This window comes from Lacerta agilis, chromosome 1 (assembly GCF_009819535.1).
Source record: "Lacerta agilis isolate rLacAgi1 chromosome 1, rLacAgi1.pri, whole genome shotgun sequence".
NCBI classification, from domain to species: domain Eukaryota; kingdom Metazoa; phylum Chordata; class Lepidosauria; order Squamata; family Lacertidae; genus Lacerta; species Lacerta agilis.
In genome coordinates, this window is record NC_046312.1 from 97,801,340 (window position 1) to 97,827,428 (window position 26,089).

A 26,089-nucleotide genomic window follows, 5' to 3' on the forward strand; every position below is an offset into this window, starting at 1 on the left:
AGGTGGGAGACTTGCCCACAAACGTAAGAAAGACAACTTATTTATCTTGCAATTTGGCAGCTCAAATTTTCACAATATATTAAAAAGTGTGCTTTCTTTTACTACATTTCATGAAATTCATAGCGTTTTCATACGATGCTATGTGTAATTAACAAAGAAACTAGAGAATAAGAAGGAAATTCTAATGCCACTTGTATATAATGGTCCAGATACCTTTAGTTTGATTGCCCTCACATCAGTGGCTTCCGTATTTCAGGTTGATGGTTCAAATGAAAGTTCCAACAATAGATGAATTCCATTTAAAAAACAGGAGCAGATACAGTTGCATCAAAATAGGACCAGGTCCTTTCTCAGGATGCAATATTGCATAAGAGGTAGGGGAAATAAACTTCAATATTTGCTACAACACTACTATGAGATATGAAATACAGCATCAAAATGTGGATTGCAGCAGCCACAGATACCAAAGGTGAGTTTGCATAACGCAATGCATTTTGTCTTCAATGGAATAATTCCACATAGTGAGTGTTTATGTCTAGAGGCAAACAATGGCTGTAAAGTAGCAGGAAGTTGTCAATAGAACCTCATTGCCTATTGTGTTGGGGGGCTGGTAGTCTAGACTAGCAGCATGAGAAATATGAGAATAAATAGCCTAGTGTATGCCCAGGTGATAAATTCCTTAAAAAGAGAAATCACACCACCGTCAGCACCTTTATAAGACTAGGAAGAACTCTTTGGTCCCTTGAGTCACTTGGTCCTACCTGACTTGGATGCTAAGAAACAACCCTCTTGGCCATCTGCAGTTATGGCTGTCTTCAGGCTGCCATACCACACTGGTTGCAGAGAATTAGGTTCTTTTAAAGGGATATGCACTACTTTTTGTGTCCCACATTTGTCTCTCGTCAAAGCATTTTGACCACAGATAATATTGGGATGTCCACACCACTATCTTAAAGTATTGGAGGGATGTTTCTGTTTCTGCTATAAAATATGTGGAAATACATATATGAGTAGCCATAGCAGAAGTATAGCAACATTTCCCTACTGGTGCTTTATCTGATAAAAAAAATTGATTCTTATATAGTCATCTGATATTAGCTTTGTGGTGTAAAAGCTTCTCCAGCACAGATGCTTCCAACACTGCAAAGGTAATATCAGAAACTTTGTGAATCCTATCGGAGGAGTCAGGGAGGCAGCGGCTGTCCACATCAAAGTAATGTCCCCTGGAAACTGGGGAAGTACTGGATAAGGAAGGACTTACATCATGAATCCCTCCCAAATCACCTGATGCTTCCAGTTGGGAGGGGCCTCATATCAGAATAAGTAACCACATGCAGCAGCTCCTGTCCAATATCAGGAGAACCTTTCAGAACAAAGGTACAAAGAACCATGAATTCCTTCCAACCAGTTCTTCACAGAAGAAGAAGAAGAAGAGTTTGGATTTGATATCCCGCTTTCACTACCCGAAGGAGTCTCAAAGCGGCTAACATTCTCCTTTCCCTTCCTCCCCCACAACAAACACTCTGTGAGGTGATGGGGCTGAGAGACTTCAGAGAAGTGTGACTAGCCCATGGTCACCAGCAGCTGCATGTGGAGGAGCGGAGACACGAACCCGGTTCACCAGATAACGAGTCTACCGCTCTTAACCACTACACCACACAGAGCAGCCTAGCCCTAGATAATTCAGAAAGAGGTCAGGTGCACAAAAAAGAACCTTATGGAACGTATTGTTCCAGATAACTTAAGCATGTGTGACAAGGAAATCCAAGCTCTGCTCCCTCCCCTGGTCAGTATCTAGTCTAACCTAGGGGGAAGTAGGTCATCACCTTCCAAAGATGGTGATCACTCTGTCACTGAGTAAAACCTTATATATTGACCCTCTCTATATGTTAGAGGTGTGTTGTGTGTGTGTGTGTGTGTGCCCAGAAATTATCTCTGTGGGCCGCAACTGAAGAATAGCTACAAGTCAACAAATTACAATATAACCACCGGGAAAGTATTGCTTGCTCTTAAACCTGTGAGATTTTGGCATGTCCTGATAGGTATTAACTTATTTAATAGGACTTAAATAATTCCATAGGTTTTGAATTTCATAGATAGATAGATAGATAGATAGATAGATAGATAGATAGATATGATATGACCTAAGCATCTCATATAGCCTGCCATGCTAGGCCACACAATTTCCCCTTGAAAACACTGAACATCCAGAGACAAAATTGTTGTTGCTTGGTGGGTGGTAGACACTTACATGGAGTGAACTTGGTTACAATTCGTGAAAATTTAAGGGTCAGCTATACATAATATAGAGGACGCGGGTGGTACTGTGGTCTAAACCACAGAGCATAGGGTTGTCGATCAGAAGGTCGGCGGTTCAAATCCCCGCAACAGGGTGAGCTCCCGTAGTTCGGTCCCAGCTCCTGCCCACCTAGCAGTTTTGAAAGCACGTCAAAGTGCAAGTAGGTAAATAGGTACCGCTCGGCAGGAAGATAACGGCGTTTCCATGCACTGCTCTGGTTTTGCCAGAAGCGGCTAGTCATGCTACCGCATGACCCGAAGCTGTCTGCGGACAAACGCCGGCTCCCTCGGCCTATTGAGCGAGATGAGCGCACAACCCCAGAGTCGTCTGCGACTGGACCTAAGGGGTACCTTTACCTATGCATAATGGGATGTGCAGTAATGTTTAACCAAATTTTAGTCACCATCATTATTAATTGGTTATATTTGTATCATGCCTTTTTTAAAAAAATAGAATGACTAACATTTGTACTCAGCATACAGAAAGCATCATAAGAAGTGGCCATATAGTGTCACTTGTGAAAATGCCGTTAGCAAACTCCAGCACCATCCCACTTTCAAATCTCTCCCGGCTCCTCACCCTGCCAAACTAGCACAGCACATAAGGGACCCATCCCAGCAACAGTGTCAAATCTGAAAGGAAGTAAAAGCTGAGCTTCCCAAAAGATAAAGAGAAGCATAGCTGCTACATAAAGTAGCTTAAAGTAATGAAGAGAGTTGCCCTATCAATGTGAATAAACTTGAATAAAGTATTTCAGTGACCTCTTCCAAACCAAAGGAGAGCATAGCAAAGAAATTAAGCCTTAGTGGCAAGTTGAAGTGCAAATCCCTTGGTTGATGAGAGATATGGTCTGTTTGAAATAGTTACAGTTTGAGACTTTTCTACAATCAGCGGGTGGAGACTAACATAATCCAATTAATTCCAATTCCCTTTTGTGGCAGTGGTAAAGTGGTGGCTGATACTGTAAGTCCATTGAAGTCTTATCTTCGGTCAGATAATCCAAAATGGATTCGCATTATGAATCTAGCCATTATGAAACAGTCATTTAGAAAGTTCAGACCAACCAATTGTGTCCTGCTTTGGCAATCATTAAGTTATATCCAAAATAAAAGCATTTCTCCGCTTTTATGTTTTTTAACATTAAGCACTCAAGTATCCAATAGCCATCTTATTTGTTCCAATGTTCCATTATGCCCCAACAGCTCACTGCAAATAAAATTAAAGTCAAATCTATTTAAAATGTAAAACATTTTGCAACAAAAGCACCCCATACATAGTGCCAAACAAAGAAACAATGAAGTGATGATTCACAGCACAGCCCTTTGCCAATGTGTGCAACTCTCTCTCTCTCTCTCTCTCTCTCTCTCTCTGTGTGTGTGTGTGTGTAAAGCAGACTTAAAAAGAGGCCTAATTCTATGGATTTTCACATCATTGTCAATCTCACATATGACATACTTTTACTGAGCTAAATATCTTAATGGTAGAAATGCAACTCAAAACTAAACAAATGAATGTCACAATTGTGCCAAAGTTTGGCATCTTTGGGTAGAATATACATCAATCTCAAACTTAAACATATGTTTGAACTCTCATATTGAAATCAGTGGGATTCTAAAGTGTTTTAGACTGCAATCCTATACACACCTATCTGGGACTAAGTCCTATTCACTCCATTGGGACATACTTCTCAGTAGGCATGCATAGGATTGCTTTGTAAGGTTGGTAGAATGGTGCCAACAAGATTTTAAGCTCTTGATGCTTCACACACATCCATACCTCCCCCCCCCACTTTTGAGAGAAGTGGATCACCTTTGCAGGTATACCAACCCCCACATAGTGGATAATGCTGGCCGAATTACACGCAAATAGGTCCAAGGGCTTTGTACTAGGTACCTTTAAAGTTTGCATTTTTATTTAAAGGAAACCTTTTTTTATTTTCATGTGCCCATTTCGAGCACACAAATCTTGCCAAATTGTAGAAGGATAGCTGCTGCGGTTTTACCACAAGGAAAAGGGAATCGCTTAAATATCCGCAAGTGTTTTGCGGGTAATTGGTCTGGAATTTGCAGATATGAAAGAGGTTGCCTTGGGTAAGAAACCAGGCATAGATTTTTGTGTGACAGGACTGTGAGCCTAGTTCTGAAACCAAAAACAAATTTTTGTTCTCGGTCATGTCAGAGGTGGATTTAGGGCAGTGCAACTGGTTCTGTCGCACTGGGTGCTTAAGTCTGGGGGTGCTGCAGAGCATCGCAGCTATGATGTAGTGTATTGAGCAGAACGGGAGGTGAGGGAGGGTGTTGGATTTTGGCCTTGCGCAGGGCACTGCTGAAATTTGAAAGACTAAAGTCTGCCCTTGGCCATGCTTTCAGAGGCAACTATTTCTCTTGGTGTATATCTGCCTTCCAAAACCACTATTTTGCATCTGGCTCTGTTTCAGCCCCATGCCCAGTTTTCAGTACGTAGTACAGTTTATTTTAGGACATTTGCATAATTTGCTAGTCTGCCTACATGTTTTAATGTTCATAAGAGCAGCCTGTTATGGGAGGATGTTTAATTGCATTTTATTATTTTTTTTGTTCCCGGCAGCTGCAGGAAAGAACATACAAGGCTCATTATAAAGTTTCACTCTGCTTCTCTGTGCCTTTAAATTTGTTCCTATGATCCCCTACGATGTCTGATTTATTTATTTATTAGCAATAAGCCTACTTTAATCTTCAAAGTGGATAAATTACAATGCAACTTTTTTGTGGGAAATTGCCCGAAAATGTGAATGCTGAGTTTAAATCTTACAAATGTGGATGGATGAATTACTTTTTTTTCTTTATCTTTTCCTGTTGAATCTTAATTGCAATAATTTGTTTTACCCTTTGGGGAACTTTATGTCTGGAGTAATTCCTGACCTAGGGATCACAAGCAGACAGTGAATCAGGTTTTGGATAAGTCTGCCAAATATTATGAAACATTGTGTACTATGAAAAGACCATTGACAACATGGAAACAGAAGCTGTGTTAAAAACGTTGAAAGGGATAGGAATGAAAGAACTGTATGTCAGGATCCTAGAGTCACTCCGCTTTAATTGCAAAGCCCATTTTAAAATGACAAGAAGCGTGGAGATATTTTTGAATCATGGGCATGAGCATGGACAAAGAGACACTGTTTTGCCCTAAGTCTTCACTTCCTCTCTTGCAAAATAACCTTGAAAAGGCTGTAACAAGGAAAGGGTATTTTCCCCAGCTCAGAGTGCTCAGGTCACCTCAGGTTTGCAGTATGCATGCTTAACTGTGTTAACTGGTATGTGTGTGTTTAGCTCTTTAAAAAGACCTACCGGTAATCCTAAATGTGAGCGAAATATAAAGAGGTATTCCAAACACTCAGCTGTTAGGGCTCCAAAGGTCTCTCATTTAGCATCTAACAAAGATATCCACCCTTGCCTTACAGGTACAGTAACAGCTGACTAGGGAACTTTTTGAAATCCTCGCCACCACATTTGTGATTCCGAATAAGCTGATTTTTTTATTTTTTTGCCAAGTGGCACAAACATGTTAGTACATATCTGCTTTATAGCAGCTTGCTGCAGTTCTCAGGTTGTTTCTCCCCCTTAAAGATTGCCAATTTGCAAAAGCACCCAGGAACACTGCAGGGAGGAATCTTAGCACGATCCTGCGACTGAGTTGGGATTCTCCGTTGCTGGAGGGAAGCGGTGGTTGCCGTCTGGCGCAGCCTCAGCAGTGCTGGGTGGCCTTCTGGCTTGTTGGTGCAGCTCATAACAACTATTACAACTTGATAGCGGATAAGGCACTGGGTTGGATCCTTAGTCAAGGTGGGGTTGGGGTTGGGGTATCCCGTTAGAAGGATCCAGGGGGGTTGCTTCTGTCTGGATGCGCAGATGGGAGCTGATGAGCCATAGCACTCTCAAATGGTTAATCTTGGTGGGGTCGCCCCAATTTGATGTATGTCATAGAGTGATTTTTAACCTCCGTTAACCCTGCCAAATACTTAACTAGCAGACGAGCTGGTTGATACAGGATACACACCCAGTGTCTGCGCCAAAACATGCTGACATCTGTAATCAGTAACCTAAGATGGTTGTACTGTCTTTATTGCAACTTCCCATGCCTTGGCCCCACCGACCATAGCTTCACTGTGCCTGGACCCTCAAGGCTTCCTGGTTAGGCTGAACAATGTGAGGATTTGACAATTCCTGCCTCTGTGCCTTATCATTTCTACATACTATATAGACTGTGGGGGTGTTTTTACATAGAGTATAATTCCATGGCTTTACTTAAGGGGTAGGGATACTGTAGTACCCAGACAGGCTTGATTTCCAACCAATAAACTCTAGTTCTGCTAGTGTTCTCAGTTATGCTCTACTTATATTTAACTCCATCCCCAAAAAAAAATCTCAGGGGAAAATATAAGTGACTGCAAGATAAACAAATAATAGATCTGATACACTCCATGGACTTTCCCTGGATTTCTGAAACTATGGCACAGAAAAACCAGACAATTCCATGGATAGGTTTTCACCATTTCCTGGAAGGATGGCAGAGAGAAAGTAGAAGGAAGACCTGCATCAGTTAAAAGCTCAACTCCCTTCTCATAGGCCTACTCAAATCCTAGATCCACCACTATGCCTTGTTACAACTGAACTCTCACAATACCTGGTAATAACTTGTTAGGAAAGTACTACAGTCAATACAACATATTGGCTTCAGTCCTTTCCAAATACTATGTATCCTTGTCTATTCAATAGACAAACATAGCAAACTGAATTGGCCCCAGCTGCTTTATGCACAATACTGTTGTAGTAACATCAGTGTAAGTCACTCTGTGTTGCATTACAGCTGTTTGTATCTATAAAATCAGGGTGCCAACTATTTATGGTGGTGCTACATTCTTAAAATGGTGTGCAAGGAAGGTGAAGAGTGGATAACCCCATGATAGTGTGATGATAACTGTGTGCAACCTTCATTCATATGTCTAGATTTCCAAATATCTGTGTACAGATAATGACGCAATGGCAATAGGTCAAGCATAACTTTGGGGTGACAGCTACACATGTATTAAAAACCTTTTGAACCATTGTCTTTGTTTTTGTTGTGTACTTGTTCTAAACCACTTGTGATTTTGCTGGATATAGTGGACTTCTTCATGCAGAAACAATGGCAGAGTTCATCTCTGATCGGTGTGACTCAATGAGTATCAGTAGAGTAACTCCAGGAATGAGCATGCCACAGTGTAATCTTATTTCCCTCTAACTCCAATTAAGATTTAAATTAGCAGTACCAGGTTTTTCCAACTTGCCCTCAGGTCAGTGAACTGAAGTTTCAGAGAACTGCAATAAACAAAAGCCCTCCAACAGGCATAGAACATGTGCTTTTTAGTTACAGCAATTTGCTAATTTAGTGCTAAGCACCATGGAAATGGGTATTCTAGTAATGCGTAGATTCAAACATAGGCAACATTCTTGCTATTGGATCAACATTATCATCTATTTACGTCAAAATGCTGTTAAGTAGCTGCATCAATTTTCCATTCAGCAGTCACCCCTTTGAACTGATAGATGCCAACATTCTGGAGAAATTAAATGCAAGAACTTGAAGGACAAGAGCCCTTGAAGTTCATGTTTCATTTGTTTTTCATGTGGAGCTATGTGTTCTGATGATGGTACCCTTGGAATGGTGAACCTTGATCATTACTGCTCTCTTCGTGTTCTGCAATGGGGAGGCCAATCAGTCTGTTGGGAGCTGACATAAAAAGGATATTGTCTTAAGGTAGAGGATTACAGAAGTCTATCAGCAATTAGCCGCGATATCTAAAACCCACTTATCGATTCCAGCAGAAGCTGGCGTTGCAGCCTGGCACAGCCATGGGCAATTCAGATGGCGTGGATACTCTCATGCAGCCGGTGGAAGACAAGACTCCTCAGTCAAATGTATGGGGGGAAATAAATTAAAAATTAAATTCAGGTGCCAAATAAGGGGCAAATTCAGGGGCATATATGCTGGCTGTGCTCACACTTGTCCTCACCGCTGTTACCCCTGTCCATTCCATTGCCCTTTTCCTCTGGGCCTAACCCACACAGCTGACAAAAGGGAGAGGCAGAGGTTGTTGCTCCATCTTGTTCCCATCGTTGCTCTGTCTTGACTCGGAGAGAGCAGCAGTTGCAGGGTGTAAGTGAAGTTTCCCACCTGACACACTGGAGGGCAGTCGAAACAAAATAGAAAATTCTTTCCAGTAGCACCTTAGAGACCAGCTGAGTTTGTTCTTGGTATGAGCTTTCGTGTGCATGCACACTTCTTCAGATACACTGAAACAGAAGTCACCAGATCCTTAAATATAGTGAGGGAGTGGGGAGGGGTATTACTCAGAGGGTGGTGGGAATGGGTGATCAGCTGATAGGTGTGGAAAACCTGTTGACGACTCTGGAGGGCAGTGACACACTGGAGTGACAGCAAGGAGATAAAGCATAGCTAGCGGCCTGTAGGGGTTAGCTGTTGATCGCCTAGTGAGACATTGGCTTCAGCAGGTGCTTGGCTATTTTGAACCCTGGCAACAGCCTTGAGGGCAGGTCCACATGAACAATTTTTGGACATAACATAAACTCTGTTCCATATCCCCACACCCCCAGAGTTACAGTTTGCAGAGATGTGAGAAAGAATATTTTCAGTTAGGCTGTGGAATTTTCTGCCTTAGAGATCAGAAGGACTCCCTTTCCTCATTGCCTTTAGATGCCAAACCAAAATGTTTCTGTTCCAGTGCACTTATGGTTTGGCTAGATCCTAAATATTTGCTCTTGAATATTATGCTGATGATGATCTTCTGTGTAACTTGGTTTGTTTTTGTTGTTTTAGTTCATTGTATAATTGCATTTCATTTAAATTGTTGCTAGCCACTGTGAACAACTAATTGTGAGCTGGAAACAAGAGTATAAATGTTATAATAAAGAATAAATAGCAAGGCTGACGATGGTTCAACATGCTAACAAAGTGTTCCAAATTCACTTCTCGACCTATAAATCGTTTAAGGACCAAATTTGCCTTGGGCCGCACCTAGACTTTGCTCCCACTGGTGGAGGAGTGTGTGACTTTTGCCAGTTTCCTCTCTCCACACAGCACCTAGCACCACCTCCCACACTGTTCTGTAGTTTGGGGGCTGTCTGGAGCACTGTGTGAGGTGGTACCGGGTCCTGCAATGGGAGGGAGAAAGAGAAAAAGTAATCACCCGCCTGCTGGATCAAAAGCCTTTCATGATTAGAAGAAGCATTTCTATCTTGGGGGGGGGGAGGCAAAGTCTTTTATGCAACCAAATATGTGCTCACTATGTAGTTATATTAGAAGCAGCCCTTGGTTCCTCTCCTAAAGAGGTGAACACAACACAAATATTTAAAACAAATAAAATATTCCTGCACACCAGGATTGACTTGGGCAAAATATGAAATGAATTGTCCAATTGGGCCTTATTTCTGACCAGGGGTGCCAACTTGATTGAAATATTGGGGGGTGAGTAGGCAAGCCCCACATAGGCATTATTCATCACAAGACATAGCACACACATAACATTTCAATGTGGGGTGTGTGTGAAGGGACCTCGACCCCTAGGAGTTGGCTCTTATTTTTCTGACAAAGTTCTGTATATGTATACAGTGGTACCTTGGCTCTCAAACTTAATTCATTCCAGGAGTCCGTTAAATGTTCAAAAACCAAGGCACGGCTTCCGATTAGCTGCAGGAGCTTCCTGCACTCAAGGGGAAGCCTCATCGGATGTTCAGCTTCTGAAAAACATTCAAATACCGGAACACTTACTTCTGGGTTTTTGGTATGACTGTACAGCATTATTTATTTGTTCCATTTTTACCTTGCCTTGTCCGACAAAGAGTCCACAAATCAGTTTACATCAATAACACTAATAAGTAATTATTGTTGTCGTTATGTGCTCCCTGTTGCCCCCGAGTGGTGAGAAGTTTCAAGGGCAGCATTTCCCTGAGTTTGGCTCCAAGGTCACTGGAGACTTAGAACATTTCTGTAGTGTGTGTGTGTGTGTGTGTGTGTGTGTGTTGGGCATAGGTAGTAGCAGACAGCATAGCATTTCTACAAGCAAGCAAGCAATCCAATGCCCCACATCAGGTCACAAGGTTCCCCATCCCTGCCATTAACCTGACCACTGTGGAACATTATCTAGTCAGGCCTATAATACAGTGATCATTACCTAATCATTCAGGCCTACTGTGAGAGTCCTATTCATAGTAAACAGATGGCAAGCCCATATCAACAGCATCAGCTTCATCATTCTAATAGCAAGTTCATGTCCCAGTGTGGGCAGGAAGAAAAGCCAAAACAGGGCTGCTGAGAAATGAGGAGGAGGAATCAGAGGAATCCCCAAGGTTTGCTGAAATAAAAATGTAAAAGTATTTTTTTCCCCAACAACAACAACAACAGTCTTCTGCAGAGAGAGAAATCAGCCCAATAAGGACTGACCATGCTTACTGGACACCAGGAACCTTGGAATGCTAAGTGTCACTTTGGGGAGGGGGGCAAGCAGGATTGTTATCCTCCCCTAATATTTTATAGCATCCTAGAGGAAAGTTTGGCTGGGTGGCTGGCTGGACTTCTGAACAGATCTACAGTGCAACATTTTGTTTCAGGTTCTACGTATTATTATATTTGTCCTTTGAATAAATGGGACTTCTAAATCAATTAGCAGGGGCTGCGCTGCATTCTACAGTCCACGTGGTACAGCTCAGCTCATGTGTTACATGCTACCCATGGTATGTGGGTAGTTGGGGGTGTCCCTTGCAAGTGATACAAGGTTGAGAGTCTTTCCTAGGAGGTCACATGTTAATGCTATTTTAGCCCACACTCAAGCTATACTCAAGTGTCTCCCATGACTAATAACAAAAATTAGAGCATTACCTTGAACAAGTCGATTATTCTTGCAGTTTGTTTTTTGACGCAGTTCTCTCCCCACCCCCTTTTAAATTTGGCATGCTTCCCTTCTAACGAACTTTTTTTTTAAAGTCGCTTTATTGCTTGAGGGTAAAATGACACCCTTTGCTTTCAAGATGATACGTTCCTAACACATTTCCTTGAAAAGCTGGAAACAGTGCAAAAATCTGGGCAGATAATTCTTGGTAAAGTTTAGAATCCATGTATTCCGCTTGTACAGGAGAGAGGAAAAAACAATCATACCAAGCCAGAAAGGCAGGGGTTTTTGTTGTGTATGTGTGTGTGTGTGTGTTTCTGTTAAGGTTTCCGCTTAAAGGTTTGTGCCAGAGCTACAGTACTTATACATTTTCAAAATGTGTTTTAAGCAATAAGTTGTACAACATTTTTAGAACATGTGTTAAGCTATTTCTCTAAGAATGAAGCTCTTAACAAAACATAAGCACTCTGCATGAGATCTTAGCAGCAAAGTGCTGAAAAGATAAAGTAAGAATTGGTACCATGGGAAGAACACCAGCTGTAGTGCACACAGGTCCATTATGAGAAGTATGGTAGTGGGTAGGGAGAAAATGATTTAATCAGGAGTAAAACCAATTTTATTATAAGGGCACGCAGGGGGTGTGGCACCATAGTGAGAGGGACATTTCAAAATATCTGACAGATTTCAACAATGTGAAAACCCACCCTGTTCTTTAAAGTGACAGTAAACCCCATCAGGTCTCTCTTTTTGATGCTATTGTGAACAGATAACTGTGTAAAACCGGCCTGCTAGGATGCTGTCTGTCTCTTTCTATGGTGTATGGGGGGAAATAAAAGGCTAATTGTTGAAATACAATCAATCAAATTTGATCATGGAGTTCAAAAGAAAGTCCTAATTCAATTTCAAGAGTGAATCGTTTTTATGTTGATGAAAAGTCTGGGTGGTTTTTTTGTTTTAAAGAAGAAAAAGGAAACCAGTTAAAAGTATGTTTTTCAATCTCTACTCCAACCTCTTATAAATTAATGAAGAGGTGGGTTTGGGGAAAATAAATGTTATTGTCAATATATCGCAGTACTTAGAAACTTTATACCTACATTTAAATTCCTTTCTGACACCACTCTTTCGAAAGCAGTAAATATTAGAAAATGTTTACTTTGTGGTATGTGGGTTGTGGGGTGCTGTGTGTGGTGTTTTTACCAAGTTTGTCTATGCAAATAGCATTAATAATGGCTAAAGCAATACAGTTCATTTCTGCTCAAAACTGGTAACATTGTGTTCTCTGAGGTGGGTGGAGATGTTTCTCCAATAGATTTCAATTAGTTAGATCTTTACTAGAATATATCCCATGAAAATGTTTCTGAAATAAAAGCCAAACCACATATTTATGAATTTTGTGCATTTCTGGAACAGGTAGATGTTGTAAAGAACTTTGCTTACTTTTAATTCACAGCGACAGGCATTTTTTGCTTTCTTGGAGTTTTGTCAGGTCTCTAATTCTGTAGTTTTTTGTAGCCTAATAATAATACCAGATGTTTCTAATAAGTATTCAAAGGAAAGGAAAGTAATAATCACCCCATCTTTTTATTAGAATTTTTTCTTGCATTCTTCCTCCTTTTATATTTAAATTTCTCAGCTCAGTCAAGCTTCAAAAGAAAAGATTTCTGTTGTTCAGAAAATCAGTTTTGCAAGCACTTGTGGTTTGTCTTTAGCGTGTTATCATTTTTGACAGCTTTGCATATCCTAGGTAGGCCAACAGGGGTCTGTCTAATATTGTTGCTGGGCAAATCTTCCTCCCAGAGTTGAAAAACCAAACAAAATATTTTTGAAGCAATAAGGAGGAATTAATATCTCTTCCCCTTCTCTCTCCCTTCCTCCCTCCCACCCACCACCACAATACTGAATTCCTTGCTGACATTACATTCAGGCAACAACAACAAAAAAGGAGAGGAAGAAAAGTGTTGCCCATTATTCCCTTGTACATAGCAAGACGTAACACATGTAAAGCAATAACTCATTTTGTATTGCCATGTTTAGCATATGTCTCCTGTTGGCTCAGCAAGGCCTTTAGGCTGGTCCCTTGAGCCGGTCATCCCTGGCAACTCTTAGCCCCTCGGCCTCAAAACCAAATAGCTTTGAATCATGTTGGGCTGTGATGCTAATTTTTCCTACTGATGCATTATGGGAATAAATGTATCTGACATCCTGTGTCAATGCTACTGTCTCTTTGTGCCTCTTGTTTTTTGTTAGCTGCATTCCTACAGATGGTATTCCATTGAAAATGTTCTCTTCCTCTGGAAAAAAAAGAGAGAAAGAAAGAAAGGGGGGTGGAAACCCATGCACAGCACCAAACCTCTAGGTGCAGAAGGCTGTTAACGGTTGCTGATGATAGTAGGCAAACATTAACATAATAATTAGTGTCTTGTAATTGTTTCATTAAAACCAGTTGTTCCATTTCTCCTCGTGTTTTCCCAGAAGAGAAGCTGAATTTGGACGACAGCCAGTGGGAGGACATCCACGTTGTCACCGGAGCACTCAAGATGTTTTTCAGAGAGCTGCCTGAGCCACTGTTCCCATACTGCTTCTTTGAACAGTTTGTGGAGGCAATAAGTAAGTACATCGCATACAGTAGCAGTTAATTAAATAGCCTCTGCGCTTTTTAATATTATATATATCTATATATCCCCAAATTGGAGAAGATGCATCCCAAATGTTGCTTTTTTTTTACCTGCTCTTGCCTCCCCCAGCCCCGCCCTGCTTCCACTTCCTATTTCAGTTTCTGCAACATTTGTCCCTTTATTTTCAGGAAATGATCTCTCTTAGAAGAGCTCAGCACACTGAGAAAAAATAATCAGCCGCATATGTGTTGTCTTATAATTAGACATGTTATACTCATAATTCATGTAAGCAAAACATAATGCTGTTAGGCAGGACTAATATTTATAATCTAGAAGGGTATGTCTCCATGCCTTTAAAAACAAAAAAAGATTTGAAATTGTGTGTGTAATAGCAATACAGCGTGACACCTTATTGGCAATCCCAGGTTTGTACATTTGCCTTATGATCACCAACAGACAAGTGCATTGCATATCTGTTCATAACATCCTCCTTTTTTATTCAGACTTTCCTTTTTAAAGAAATTTATTGCCAACTTAGGTTTGCCATCCTACAGTTGTGCCTTTAACAGCAAGCTTATCTTCATCAGTAGCAGGTGATAACACTTAGCTCCATGCCTTGAAAACCTTCACCTGCTGATTTGTATAAATCAAGGTGTAGTTAACAGCTGCAGGAGCAAACCAGGCCATTTTTGTCTTGGTCAGTTGGCAAACCTGCTCCAGGATGACAAGCCCTTCAAAGGCTGTAAGGTAACTTCAAACAGATGTCTTGCTTCTAACAGATCTTTAGTGTTGATGTTTTTGGCTCCACTGTGACAATTGCTGGGGGTGGGGGATCTTATCAGCCAAAGAAGCTGATTTCACTTTTCTTTTCTTTCTTTTAAAAAGCAAGCCTTAAAAAACTGAAAACTTGCAAGCCTAGCAGGAGCTTAATTAAAGTCCAATAGAGAAAAATCTCCAGGAAAAACAATAAAGCACTTAGGGATCTGTTCTCCGATTGATGCGCGTGCGTAACTGCCATTACCGTTAATGAGAGTTGTTTGCGCGTGCACATCAGTCAGAGAAGATAGAACCCTTAATGTGCTGTTTAATTTGATTTTATGTTCATAAAAGTCTTTAGGTTTAACGAAAGCTCTTCACGGCTAGCATCTTGTGTAACAAAGTGGAATAAATCTTGCAAAATTCTTCCCTCCTGTTCTTGGCTGCTTAGAGATACCCTGTGGTGGTTAAGCATGCCATAACACAAACACACTGAGGAGTGGGTCTCCTTTGGAGGTGCAACCCACAGTCCCACTTCTCCCACCTTCCCCCTTTTCATCTTAAAGACAAATAGGGCAAAGCAGTTTGTCTTTTGAGATTCATCCCACACTTCAGGAGTTATATAATTATCTAACAGGAAAACAATGTGGAACAAACAATTCCTTAGTGTGCTGGCTGCAGCTTTTGTGCTCCACCAATATGAGGAGGGAGATCTCTCTTTGAAGCTCTCTCATTCTAACATACACTTCAGGTGGCCCACCATGTACCTGCTATGTCCTCTTGAAGTGCTAACTCTTCAGTTCTTCAAACAGATATAGTTGGTTCATGGGGCACAACCTGATGTTCACTTTGCTTCACATCCTATGTACATTGCTCAGCAGTCAAGTGTTTTATGCATTCCCAGCCTTTAATCTCTTTCTGATGTTTAGACAATCTCTGTGTATGTAACACTGTTCATTGGGGGTTAAATCCATTCCTGTCCCTTATTACACAGTCTATCTCTTGTCTTTCTCTTTCAATCAGTCCTTCATTTGGGTTTCTGGAACAAAACAAAATTAAAACTGCATAATGTTCTACATCCTCTACCTCTCCAGTGACATAAGGTTAAGGTGGCTTCATTAGATATGTTTTAACCAGTTCTTGGTGAGTGAGGTACAGGTAGCAAGCAATAAATTAGAGCTTTTGATTTTGGAACTGTGGGAGGGGGCTTTGCTGTGGCTAACTCATTCAAGCGTTCATATTTAAGTATGACAAATTAATGTCCATTTCTGCTCACTGAACTATTTTTAATTCTTGTTACAGTTCTGAAAGCCATTATAAACATTGACAGGCTAATGAGCAGTCATTTATGGGGTTTAGAAGGTAGTTACTTAGAAGGAAAATTAGTTGTCTGGTTATTCTTTTTTAAAGTACTGAGGGGAAAACGTGGTCTTTGCTGGTTACTTTATAAATTGCCAAGGTAGCTGTTCCGGTTATATATTTAATTAATTAGAATTGAGCTGTTTCTCCATCTGGGTTTAAATGTTGAGGTGGACATACTATGCATATAGTGTTCTACATCTACAGATTTATAAAAGAAACCAACCTTGAAAATAGCAAAGGCATTTGGTTATATTCTGTTGGCGTATCTCTAAGACCAGTTTAATTGCCATGGTTTTCCATGATAAGACCTGGAAACCATTTTTTTTGTGTGTGAAAAGACTGGTTACTAATCCTTTCAAAGGTCTCCAGTTCCCAGGGTTCTATGGTTGGGGAAAACAATAGTTTTATTTGGATGGAGTGTGTCCTGATGAAGGGCAGCATAAAAATATTTAAATAAATAGCTGGTTAAATAAGCCTGAAAGTGGTGGTGTGAATAGTGAACCAATTTCTGACACTATTGCTATCTGTTGCAACTGTTTCATTGATTTCCGTGAATTCTTACTGGATGCAAATCTTGGTGGTTTGTATCAAACAAAATCCCTTCCCTTCCCCACACCACCCCTAAATCTTCTCTGGAGTTCAGATTTGGGGGAGGAGAAGTTCTGTTGCACTAGTGAAGCCATTCCACACAGTGGTTTAGTTGGATGCAACCTAGTATCTCCAGTCAGCAGAGTTTAAAAAGCAACGCAGCACATGTCACCCTGTTTGTTTCCTTTATGCTTACTGGACAAGTTATAGTCCAATAGCTCATACTGTTAAGTATACAAATCTATGTCCTCGTATGTTATCTGAATGGCATGAGAGCTGTGGTGGTTGGGACTGACATAGATAGATGGGCACTTCCTGCAAAACTTTTCAGTAGTGTTAAAAAGCACACACACACCCCTTCAGTTTTAGTGATAAGGGCATTGCATCGATAGCAAATAAAGTCCTCGCCCAGTGAAAGTGAAAACAGCACTTCATGAGATCTACTTTGTTTATCCTCAGTGACATCAGCTCATAGCAAAATCTGATTGGCTACATATTGTCATAACAAATATTCTAACCACTCTATTACCTTCGATTGGCTTGGATTGCCAATGCGACAGTTCCATAAAGAATTCCTAGAATTCATGATGGGGGAAAATGGCACCAAGTTAGCAATATATTTGTAAAACAATGGCAGTGAACAGTTTTGAAATAGGTAAACGTTTTCATTATCAGGGTGTTTTAGGCCCCTCATCCAGCAGTAATGATCAAAATGGTCAAATATTCAGTATAGCCCACATTCCAGTAAAATTTGAAGGGAAGAAATCAAATAGGTCATCACAGTGGTGCAGTTTCTTCACCTACAAAGTTGGAGATGAGCAAGGTAATGTTTTGGTTCCAAGATGGCAAAGTCAAGCAAAGCAGAGATCAGATTCCATAAAGGCAAAGTGCCACCAAATTTGGTAGCACCATGGATAGCTCCATTTGAAACTCAGTCAGGAGACTCATACAAGCAGGCAAATGGTGTTGCAACAGCAACAGGGAAACTCATCCTTAAATAAATCTGCAGCTTTATCTGTGTGGCTAGCAGCAACTCCAATGAGCATTCAATTAAAGGAGCCTAGCCTGCTCTAATAGCAATTAGAGAAGCCGTGTCTTAGTTCTGTTTGGACTTCTACACTAGAATTCCTTACAATCTGAGGACAGCAGCATGGCCTCCTCAGGTCAGATAAAAAAAGGTAACGGTAAAGAACCCCTGGCAGTTAAGTCCAGTCATGGATGACTCTGGGGTTGCGACGCTCATCTCACTTTACTGGCTGAGGGAGCTGGCGTTTGTCCACAGACAGTTTTTCCAGGTCATGTGGCTAGCATGACTAAGCCGTTTCTGGCGAAACCAGAGCAGTGCACGGAAACACCATTTACCTTCCCGCCAGAGAAGTACCTATTTATCAACTTGCACTTTGACGTGCTTTCGAACTGCTAGGTGGGCAGGAGCTGGGACAGAGCAATGGGAGCTCACCCCGTCGCGGGGATTCGAACCACCAACCTTCTGATCGGCAAGCCCAAGAGGCTCAGTGGTTTAGGCCACCCGCGTCCCCCTCAGGTCAGATAGTTGCTGGCAAAATGGGCTTCTTCCTTTTGTGAGAACCTCTAGGGCTGGTTCCGAGGACAAATTGCTCGCCTGCTCTGATACCTTTCTGTATCACTAGCCACGTTTCCTGAAGATAAGGTGTCAGACCCTGGGGTCAAGACAGCCATTGAAGAAGCAACACCAGCTGATTCAGAAGCCCTAAATCTAGAGAGAAATTCAAATGGTTAGAATTTCGCAAGCTAGAGCTGTTATCTCTGACATATAATCTTCTATATGAATAGAAATTTCTTGCATATTTATTTACTTCTTGTATGGAGGAGCATTCATACCCTACCTGTAGCCTGAATGGATACAAACAAGGCACAAAATTTCCACCTCGTGGAGAACTAGGGCTTAGTTATGCCACCCTCAGCACATTTTAGTCTTGTTCCTAGCCATTCATTTTCAATGCATATAAAAACCTCCTCACCTCCCTTTTTGTTGTTGCTGTTGTAGCTGTGCCCTTGTTTTCAGTTCTTTCCCTTCATTCCAGATGTTTTTCTCCTTTCTCCTTTTTCTTTTTTGCACTTCACTCTTCATCTGCTCTTATTTTTCAAGGCAGCTTTAATTTCATTACATTGAATAGTTGTGGTCTTGATCCACAACCATCTTGTTACAGATTTACATTTGAAATATGCATAGTAAAAAAAAGAGACAGTGCTGTGACTAATGCCATCAGAGCTTGACTACAGTTTCAGAAGGTCAGCATTTCAGCTTGTGAAGGCAGCCAATGCAATAAGCAGTCAAGGCTGGCCAGGTTATTATCACAAGCTAGAGGACTTTTTTCCCCTTTAAGTAGGTCCAGGGCTGTGATAAGTTCTTTCTATGGGGATTGCGGACAGAAAAGCTGTATATCCAAATCACCTGGAAACGTAAATAGCATTTTAGAACTGCCAAAGAAGCTATTTGGGAACTGGAGATTTATCCAGGATAGATTTGGCGGCTGTTCCATTTATGTGGCCAGGAATGACAATGGAAAATTTTCCACACCTTCCTTTCAAAACCTTTTGAATATAAATTATAATACCCTATTTTGGGGAGCTTCCTGTGTAATGCCATAGTGATAAGTGATCCCAGTCTGTGTCTATAGCTTTAGTGCCTCTCTCTCTCTCTCTCTCTCTCTCTCTCTCTCTCTCTCTCTCTCTCTCTCTCTGTCTCATGTGCACACACGCACGCGCGCACACACACACAATGAAGAGTTCAAAATGGAAGTCATCCATCAAAATGGAAACGGGAAACTTGTGGACTATAGGCCTTGTTAAGTAACAGTAACGCAAGTGAGCTTGCACTCCTCATACTATTTGAACAGTGCAAGTAATAGAATCTTCAGAGTATCGGAAAATTCTCTGGACCTTTTCTTCTTTCCATGAATTTCCTTAAGTTACCCTCAGGATCAAAGCCTACTTTTGGGATGACTTGCCTCTCCACCAGCTGCCTACTTCCACGTTGCTCAGGAAGACCTTCATATTCACCAGAGAGGCTTTTCAGTGAACTTACATGGCTGTGAAGAGAGGAGGGGATAGGAAACTTTCCTTCTCTTACCTTTCTTAAGTTAACATCCAAGCCAATAGAATTAGAGTAATATGTATTGATTTTTAGAAAATACAAGTCAATAGAATTAAATGGCAATGAGGTGTAAGGCAAAGATTTCTGAAGGCAAGGAAGAAGGAAAATTGTATACTTGTTGTGTGCATATATGTGGTGTTTGAGTGTTTGGTTCTAAGAACAATATGTATTGAAACAGCATGACAGTGTTTGTAGCAAGTGCTGAACATCATTTAAAACGGGAGGTGCTTGTAAACTATCATGAAAAGAAACACAGAATAAGGTCAATAATTTTGGCTCAACCAGGTCTTGGACACAAATCTGGCACAATCCTATTTAAACCTTACCCTGGTTCTTAGTAATGTTTAGATTTATAGCCTTAAGCATAGTGTTTACCCTTAAAAACCTTTCACATTGTCTTCAACTTGTGTCGGTGGTCGTTTTTGCAGAATGGGAAGATTGGGAAGGTGAAAATCAACACAAAACTATAATATAGTTAACCTTCATGAATAGACTGATGTTCCATCCAATGCTTTTGTATCTGTTTCTTTTCCTGTTCATTATAAGTCACTCCATGTGGAAATTACACTTTATGGAACAAACCAGGGCAGTACTACATGAAGAGCTTAGTGAAGATACAGGAAGAGATACCCCCTTATGCCTATTAATAAGTGCTTTGGAGTAGGATAGTTTCCATATCCATACCAAGCCCGCTAGAGCTCCCCTTCCATTTGACTCTCACGAAATATCAGAACTGCAGAAGACAGGCCATCCTGGGCAGCCTGACCCGTCAGAGGCCAAGCTGGAAAAACACACGAACTCTGATGTTGATCACCCCACTATGCAGGATCTGTTGGAAGCTCTCACAAGAAAAGCCATTCTCTTCTTTGGCAGCAGAGGGTGCCACTTCTTTCTCTCTGGAGCAAACAGCAGGAAGCAGAGCTATGAGTGAAAAAGGAAAGCAGTTACTCTGTCTCAGTGTTTTTCAACCTTTTTTGGGCAAAGGCACACTTGTTTCATGAAAAAAATCACGAGGCACACCACCATTAGAAAATGTTAAAAAAATTAACTCTGTGCCTATATTGACTATATATAAAGTAATTCTCTTGAATTTTTCAATTTTCCCCACGGCACACCAGGCAACATCTCGCGGCACACTAGTGTGCCGCGGAACAGTAGTTGAAAAACACTGCTCTGTCTTAACTGAACAGAAACTTTCCAGCTTCTTGAATGTGGATATGACAGGGGCAAGCCTACTTGCTAAGAGCAAAGGTATTTTTCATGGGCTGTGTGCAAAATTATCCAGCTCTGGAAGAAGTAACTTTAGAACAGTAGCTTTCAAACCCTTTCCCTTCATTGAACCTTCTTTTCAGTGGAATTGCCTACTGGGGAATGCTTGCACTTCTGGGCAGGAACACCTGTGCATTACAGAAGGTTCTGGAGAGTGCTCTAGGTTCTACACTTAGCTTTTATGGGATGCTGTCCTTGCATGCTGAACCTCAACATCCCTCTGCATGAACTTAAAAGGTACCCCACAACACACCCAAAGCATTGTAAGATATTAGCATTCTGGGATGTTTGGCTCCCATTACTCATCCTTCCATCCTGCTAGGGTTCCAGGACTCCCCACAAGTGTTTGGAAACCATAAGGTGTAACTAAACTTGGAACCAGTGGTGGAGTAATGGTTAAAATAAACATGGAACCCATGGTTGCTAAAGCACAGGAGAGCAATCCAGTATTAGGTTAGTGGCAAAGGAGAATGAGCCAAGAAGCCAGATGTTCAGACTCACCACTCAAGGATTATCTGAACCTTAGCTATTAGATCTGAGGAATCTTGCTGGCATGCTGAAGCAGAAGCAAGGCTAGCCTAGAGGCAGCATCAGGAGCAGGGATTCATGTTCCAGAATGAAAGAAAAAGATGTAGAGCAACTCAGTTTGTGTTATAGCAAGTAGACTTACGTAGCTTTCTATTACATTACAACAAAATGGTCAAATCGGGAACATGAATAAGTTAAAAGGACTGGACAGTACAGTCTTCAGTTTCTAAATCTGTAAGGAGGACCATGTTTTTGGAGATCTAGCTTGTAAGATTTCACGATCAGATAAAGAATATGCAAACTTTGTGCTCTCATGTACACATTGATCATCATGTTCTCTGGGCAGTGCTGCTATTCTGTACCTAAGCTTCCACTGGCGGAGGAAGCCTCCACGCCGCCCGGGGTGGTGCATGGAGGCACCCCTCTGGGGGCGGGGCATCGCAACGTCACGACGCATGTCGGGACGGGCTGCGCATGCGCGGAAATGCCGCGCATACGCAATCCATCGGCCGGGCGCTGCTGCTCTCGCAACGACTGGGCGGAGGCTTGTGGGCTGTCCCGTCTGTGATGCTTTACGGATGGGGCAGCCCCACGAGCCGCCGCTTGCTCGGCGGTTCGCTCAGTCACCGCAGGAGCAGCGGCACCAACTCGGATGCACTGTGCATGCCTGAAATTTCCAGGCATGAGCAGTGCATCCTGCCTGGCACTGCTGCTCCTGCGGTGATCAGGGGAACCGCTGGGCGAGCGGCGGCTCGTGGGGCTGCCCCGGCCATCCGTGGAGCAGTACGGACGGGGTGCCAGGCGGCGGGGAGTGACGGGAGGGGCCGCCAAGTGTCACCCCCCTCCCCTTGAACCCTGGGCACAGCACCCCCTATGCCCCCTTCCTATGCCACTGTATGCTTCCTCAGCGCATCATATGTTGAATTCTCCAATGTTGATTCTATTCAAGGCATTGGGAAATGAAACTCTTTATTTCTGCGTACCTGTTTCTGTTTCCATTAGCTAGGAATGTATGTGTTAGTTCTGCCATCAAGCCCGAGTTCCTCTCTTGCCTCATTCACTGCAGCCTTAAATAATAAATCTTTGTCTATTAATTGCATTTACATACACACAGTCAAGGATAGGAAATGTCACCTCACCAACACGGCTAGTGACAAGTAATCTACCAAATGAGTTGAGTACACTGCAGTTGAGTAATCCCACAAGCTGAAATGTGTTTGGCCCAAACACATTTTCTAAGTAATCCTCGCAGTTGAGTGCAAGGGAGGGTAGCTTTAAAACAAAGGGCAGGATAGTATTCAAAGTACAGTCTTTTGTGGAATCCAAGGGCTGGGAAACCTGGTGATCTTGGCCATGGAAAAGCATCTTTGGCAGCAGTACTGCACCTGCTGCATTGAGTGACAGTTGAAAAGAGGGGAGAGAATAGTAAGGGAAAGTGAGGAAATGGAAGAATTAAGCAATGCTATGATTCTCACTCTTGCTTTCTTGTAAAGTACCAGCTTTGGATGTAGCACTTGGAGCAAAGTTGCTCACACCACCGGTTCATTCTTTGGCATCTTAATAAATCAGCTCCACCGGACATGGTAGCAGTAATTCTATTTTAACTTCAAGCTTTAAATGCTTGCCAGAAATTTATAGGGTCTAAGTTTGTATGGCAGATCGTTAGTAGAAAAGGTATGAGATTTGTCATTCATACACACACACACACACACACACACACACACACACTCAGTCATTCAGTCACTGTTGCAGTTGCAGCACACATTGCCATGCATTCACAGAGACTAAATGAATTCCAGTCTTGGATTAATGCACCAAGTGTAACTGCAACCTGAAACCTGGGTACACTCCCCCCCCCCTCTCTTGGGACAGTTACTGACTAGAAGGCAAGAACCACAACAAAACTTTTATCCTCCTCATGGACACAATTATTCTAGATTGTGTGATGGGACTTTGGGAACAAAAAGCACCATGTTACTAGAAAGTTTAACTGAACCAAGGTGTGTGTGTGCAGTGTGCACACTCTTCCTTGTTTTAGTTTAGATGGCTTCTGGAATTGATGCTTCAAAGGGAAAGGTTTTTGGCAGGCAGGCAGGCAGGAGGCAAACAGAGAATGATTCTCATCCAGCAAAAATCTTCAGAAATAATCTTAGACATGGCATAATAGCACATGTCACAAAGTGATATAGGCACATACACCATAAAGCAGGATTTAATAGTTTTAAAGGTGAAAAATCCTGTTTTCAGATGACATATCCATTAATTTGGGTATGCAATATCTGATCCAGCAAGGCTCTTTAAAACTGAGAGTATTTCATGCCTGCCATTCGTATTAGTTAGGAACTCTGCTGCAATTCTGTCAGACAGATGTGTGACATACCGTACCTCTACCATGAATGGCATATACATGCACTAATAAGTGGCATATAGAAATAAAGATCCTTCCCTATTGTTTTTAACCCCTCAGCACCAGTGATCCAGAGCTGCTTCTGCCAAAACCCTGGTTCAAAATGCATAATAATGCTTAAGCTTTGGGAAATCCCAACACCCCTGTGCCAAGAGATTCACAAATATAGTAATGAAACCTCTTGACTCAAAAGTGAGCACTATTTAACAGAACAAGCATGAACCGCCTTTAGGAGATTTTGCAGCTGGATTTGTTCCACTGTGTCAGAAGCTGAATTTCCATCCCTGATAGTAGGTTTATAAAAAAAATGTGAAATGCACACACACCACTGTTCGCATTATATGTTTGTGGGGTATACAGAGAGGAACCCTCATCGAGGAAAACATAAGCACAGCAGAGGGCAATGCACACAGAGTTTCTCCATCCTGCTCTCCATTACAGAGCTATCAATGATGCCACTGATCAGTACTGATCACCCATTAGGTGTTTCAGCAAGGAGTGAATATGGGATAAGTAGGTATATGGACTCAGGTTGCTTCCACAATAATGCTCTTTATTACTGCTGAGGCATTACTTTCCACAATTAGCTGGAAGCAGAATTTTTCATTAATTTTGTTCTTTTCATTTTACAGTGAAATAGGAGCATTTCATTATTAAAAATGAAAAGAAAAAAAGTAATAAAGGGAAGAAACTAGTCGGGAACAGAAATGGACACTGGGGTAATTAAGGGAGGCAATTCAAGGAACAATGAATGAGCTATTCATCAGCAACCCCCCGCCCACACTCATTGGGAAGTAATAAAATGGGCTGAACCTGCAAACTGGAAGTGTTTAATTAAAGGCAAAGGAGCTCTTAAAAGCCTTCATAGTGTTTTGTCCACACTAGGCAGGCTGGTGCAGCAATAGCATTTTATCACACACATAAGAATCGGTACAAATTAGGTCTGGAAAAAACCTGGGAGGAAGATGCACAGCAGCCGGGAGCTCTGTAAAATGTGAGTGGATGAAAGATTGCAAATTCTAGAGAAAAGGGTTAGAGTCCACTAACTGGCAATGAGCACTGTCAGAGATCAGTAGCTGGGTAGTTCAGGCAGTGGTGATCTTGCAGCATCACAGGTACTTTATGAAGCCACACACACACAAACTTTTTATTGGCTGTAGAAAGATACATATAAAGCTTCCACATGCCTCAATGAGGAGCCTTCAACATAGTGTTGGGCGCTAAGGGTATTTATAAATGAATTAAATGGCAGATGTCAAAGCCTCCAGGAACTGTCCACCAAGTTTTATTCTGCACATGTTTCTTAAAAAATTAAAATGAGTACTTTGTGTGATAATTTACAAGCAAATCAGTATCAATAAATCAGAATCATGTAAGCAGTCATGTTTATTATATTCTTGTTGCTTAATATTCATGATAGTAATTTACTTTTATAGTACAGTTTCACTGTTATCTCCTTCAGTGCCATAACTTTGAGTCAGGCAAGCTGCAAAAGTACAAAGTCCAGTAACCCTTTCAAGGCTACAAAAGTTCCTTCCATTAGTAAGAGGAATGTATGCACACATACAGAGGAAGGGCATGAGCCCCACACACCCTGCTGTGCTGATGCCCCACTCAGCAGCTGAGCACCCTTGGGCAACAGGTTCCAGCTGGTGTTCTAGAGCTGTGCATATCCTCTCTCCTGCAGCAGGTGCTTGTGGTTTGTATGTAGTTCTTGGAGGAAGAGGGGTGCAAACTTGTAATTTCTGGCAAGGAATGTTGCAGCTGCTCTTATTTGTCTATCGGATATTGCATGGCTGCTAGTCCATGTTGTATCCTAGGTCACAGGTATTTCTAGAAGCTACCCAGACCCAGTGTGTGAGCATGTGTGTTTGGGAGAGAGAGAATCATTGCATTGCAACAATGCAGCAGAAATTGTGGGTTGCACCCAGACTTCAAGAAAGTGACAGCTGCTTTAAATTCCATTGGGCAAGGACTCCTAATCTGCTGCAATCTGTGAAATTGGTGCCACATGTCATGTGAATGAATTTAAAGCAGCCCCTAAAAGCTCCATTGAGGAATGATTACAGTTGTACTGCAAACTCTTCATATGAGGTATCCCTCCCCTTGCCTTTAATAAGGCATTACCAATGATGGTTACAAACACAGATGTGCACTCACACATTCATCAAGATAGGGCTCCAAACAATCAGAAATATTCTTATTC

The 26,089-nt window shown here is 41.7% G+C and overlaps 1 protein-coding gene across 2 annotated transcripts in view; it reads left to right on the forward strand.

Moving 5' to 3' along the window:
* ARHGAP15 (Rho GTPase activating protein 15) overlaps nucleotides 1-26,089 on the forward strand; it is a 365,517-nt gene that overhangs the window by 287,933 nt on the left and 51,495 nt on the right. For both annotated transcript variants that reach the window (XM_033164256.1, XM_033164265.1), the window contains one exon: nucleotides 13,695-13,829. In XM_033164256.1, coding sequence (XP_033020147.1) covers nucleotides 13,695-13,829 — 135 coding nt within the window. The remainder of the gene's footprint in view (nucleotides 1-13,694; nucleotides 13,830-26,089) is intronic.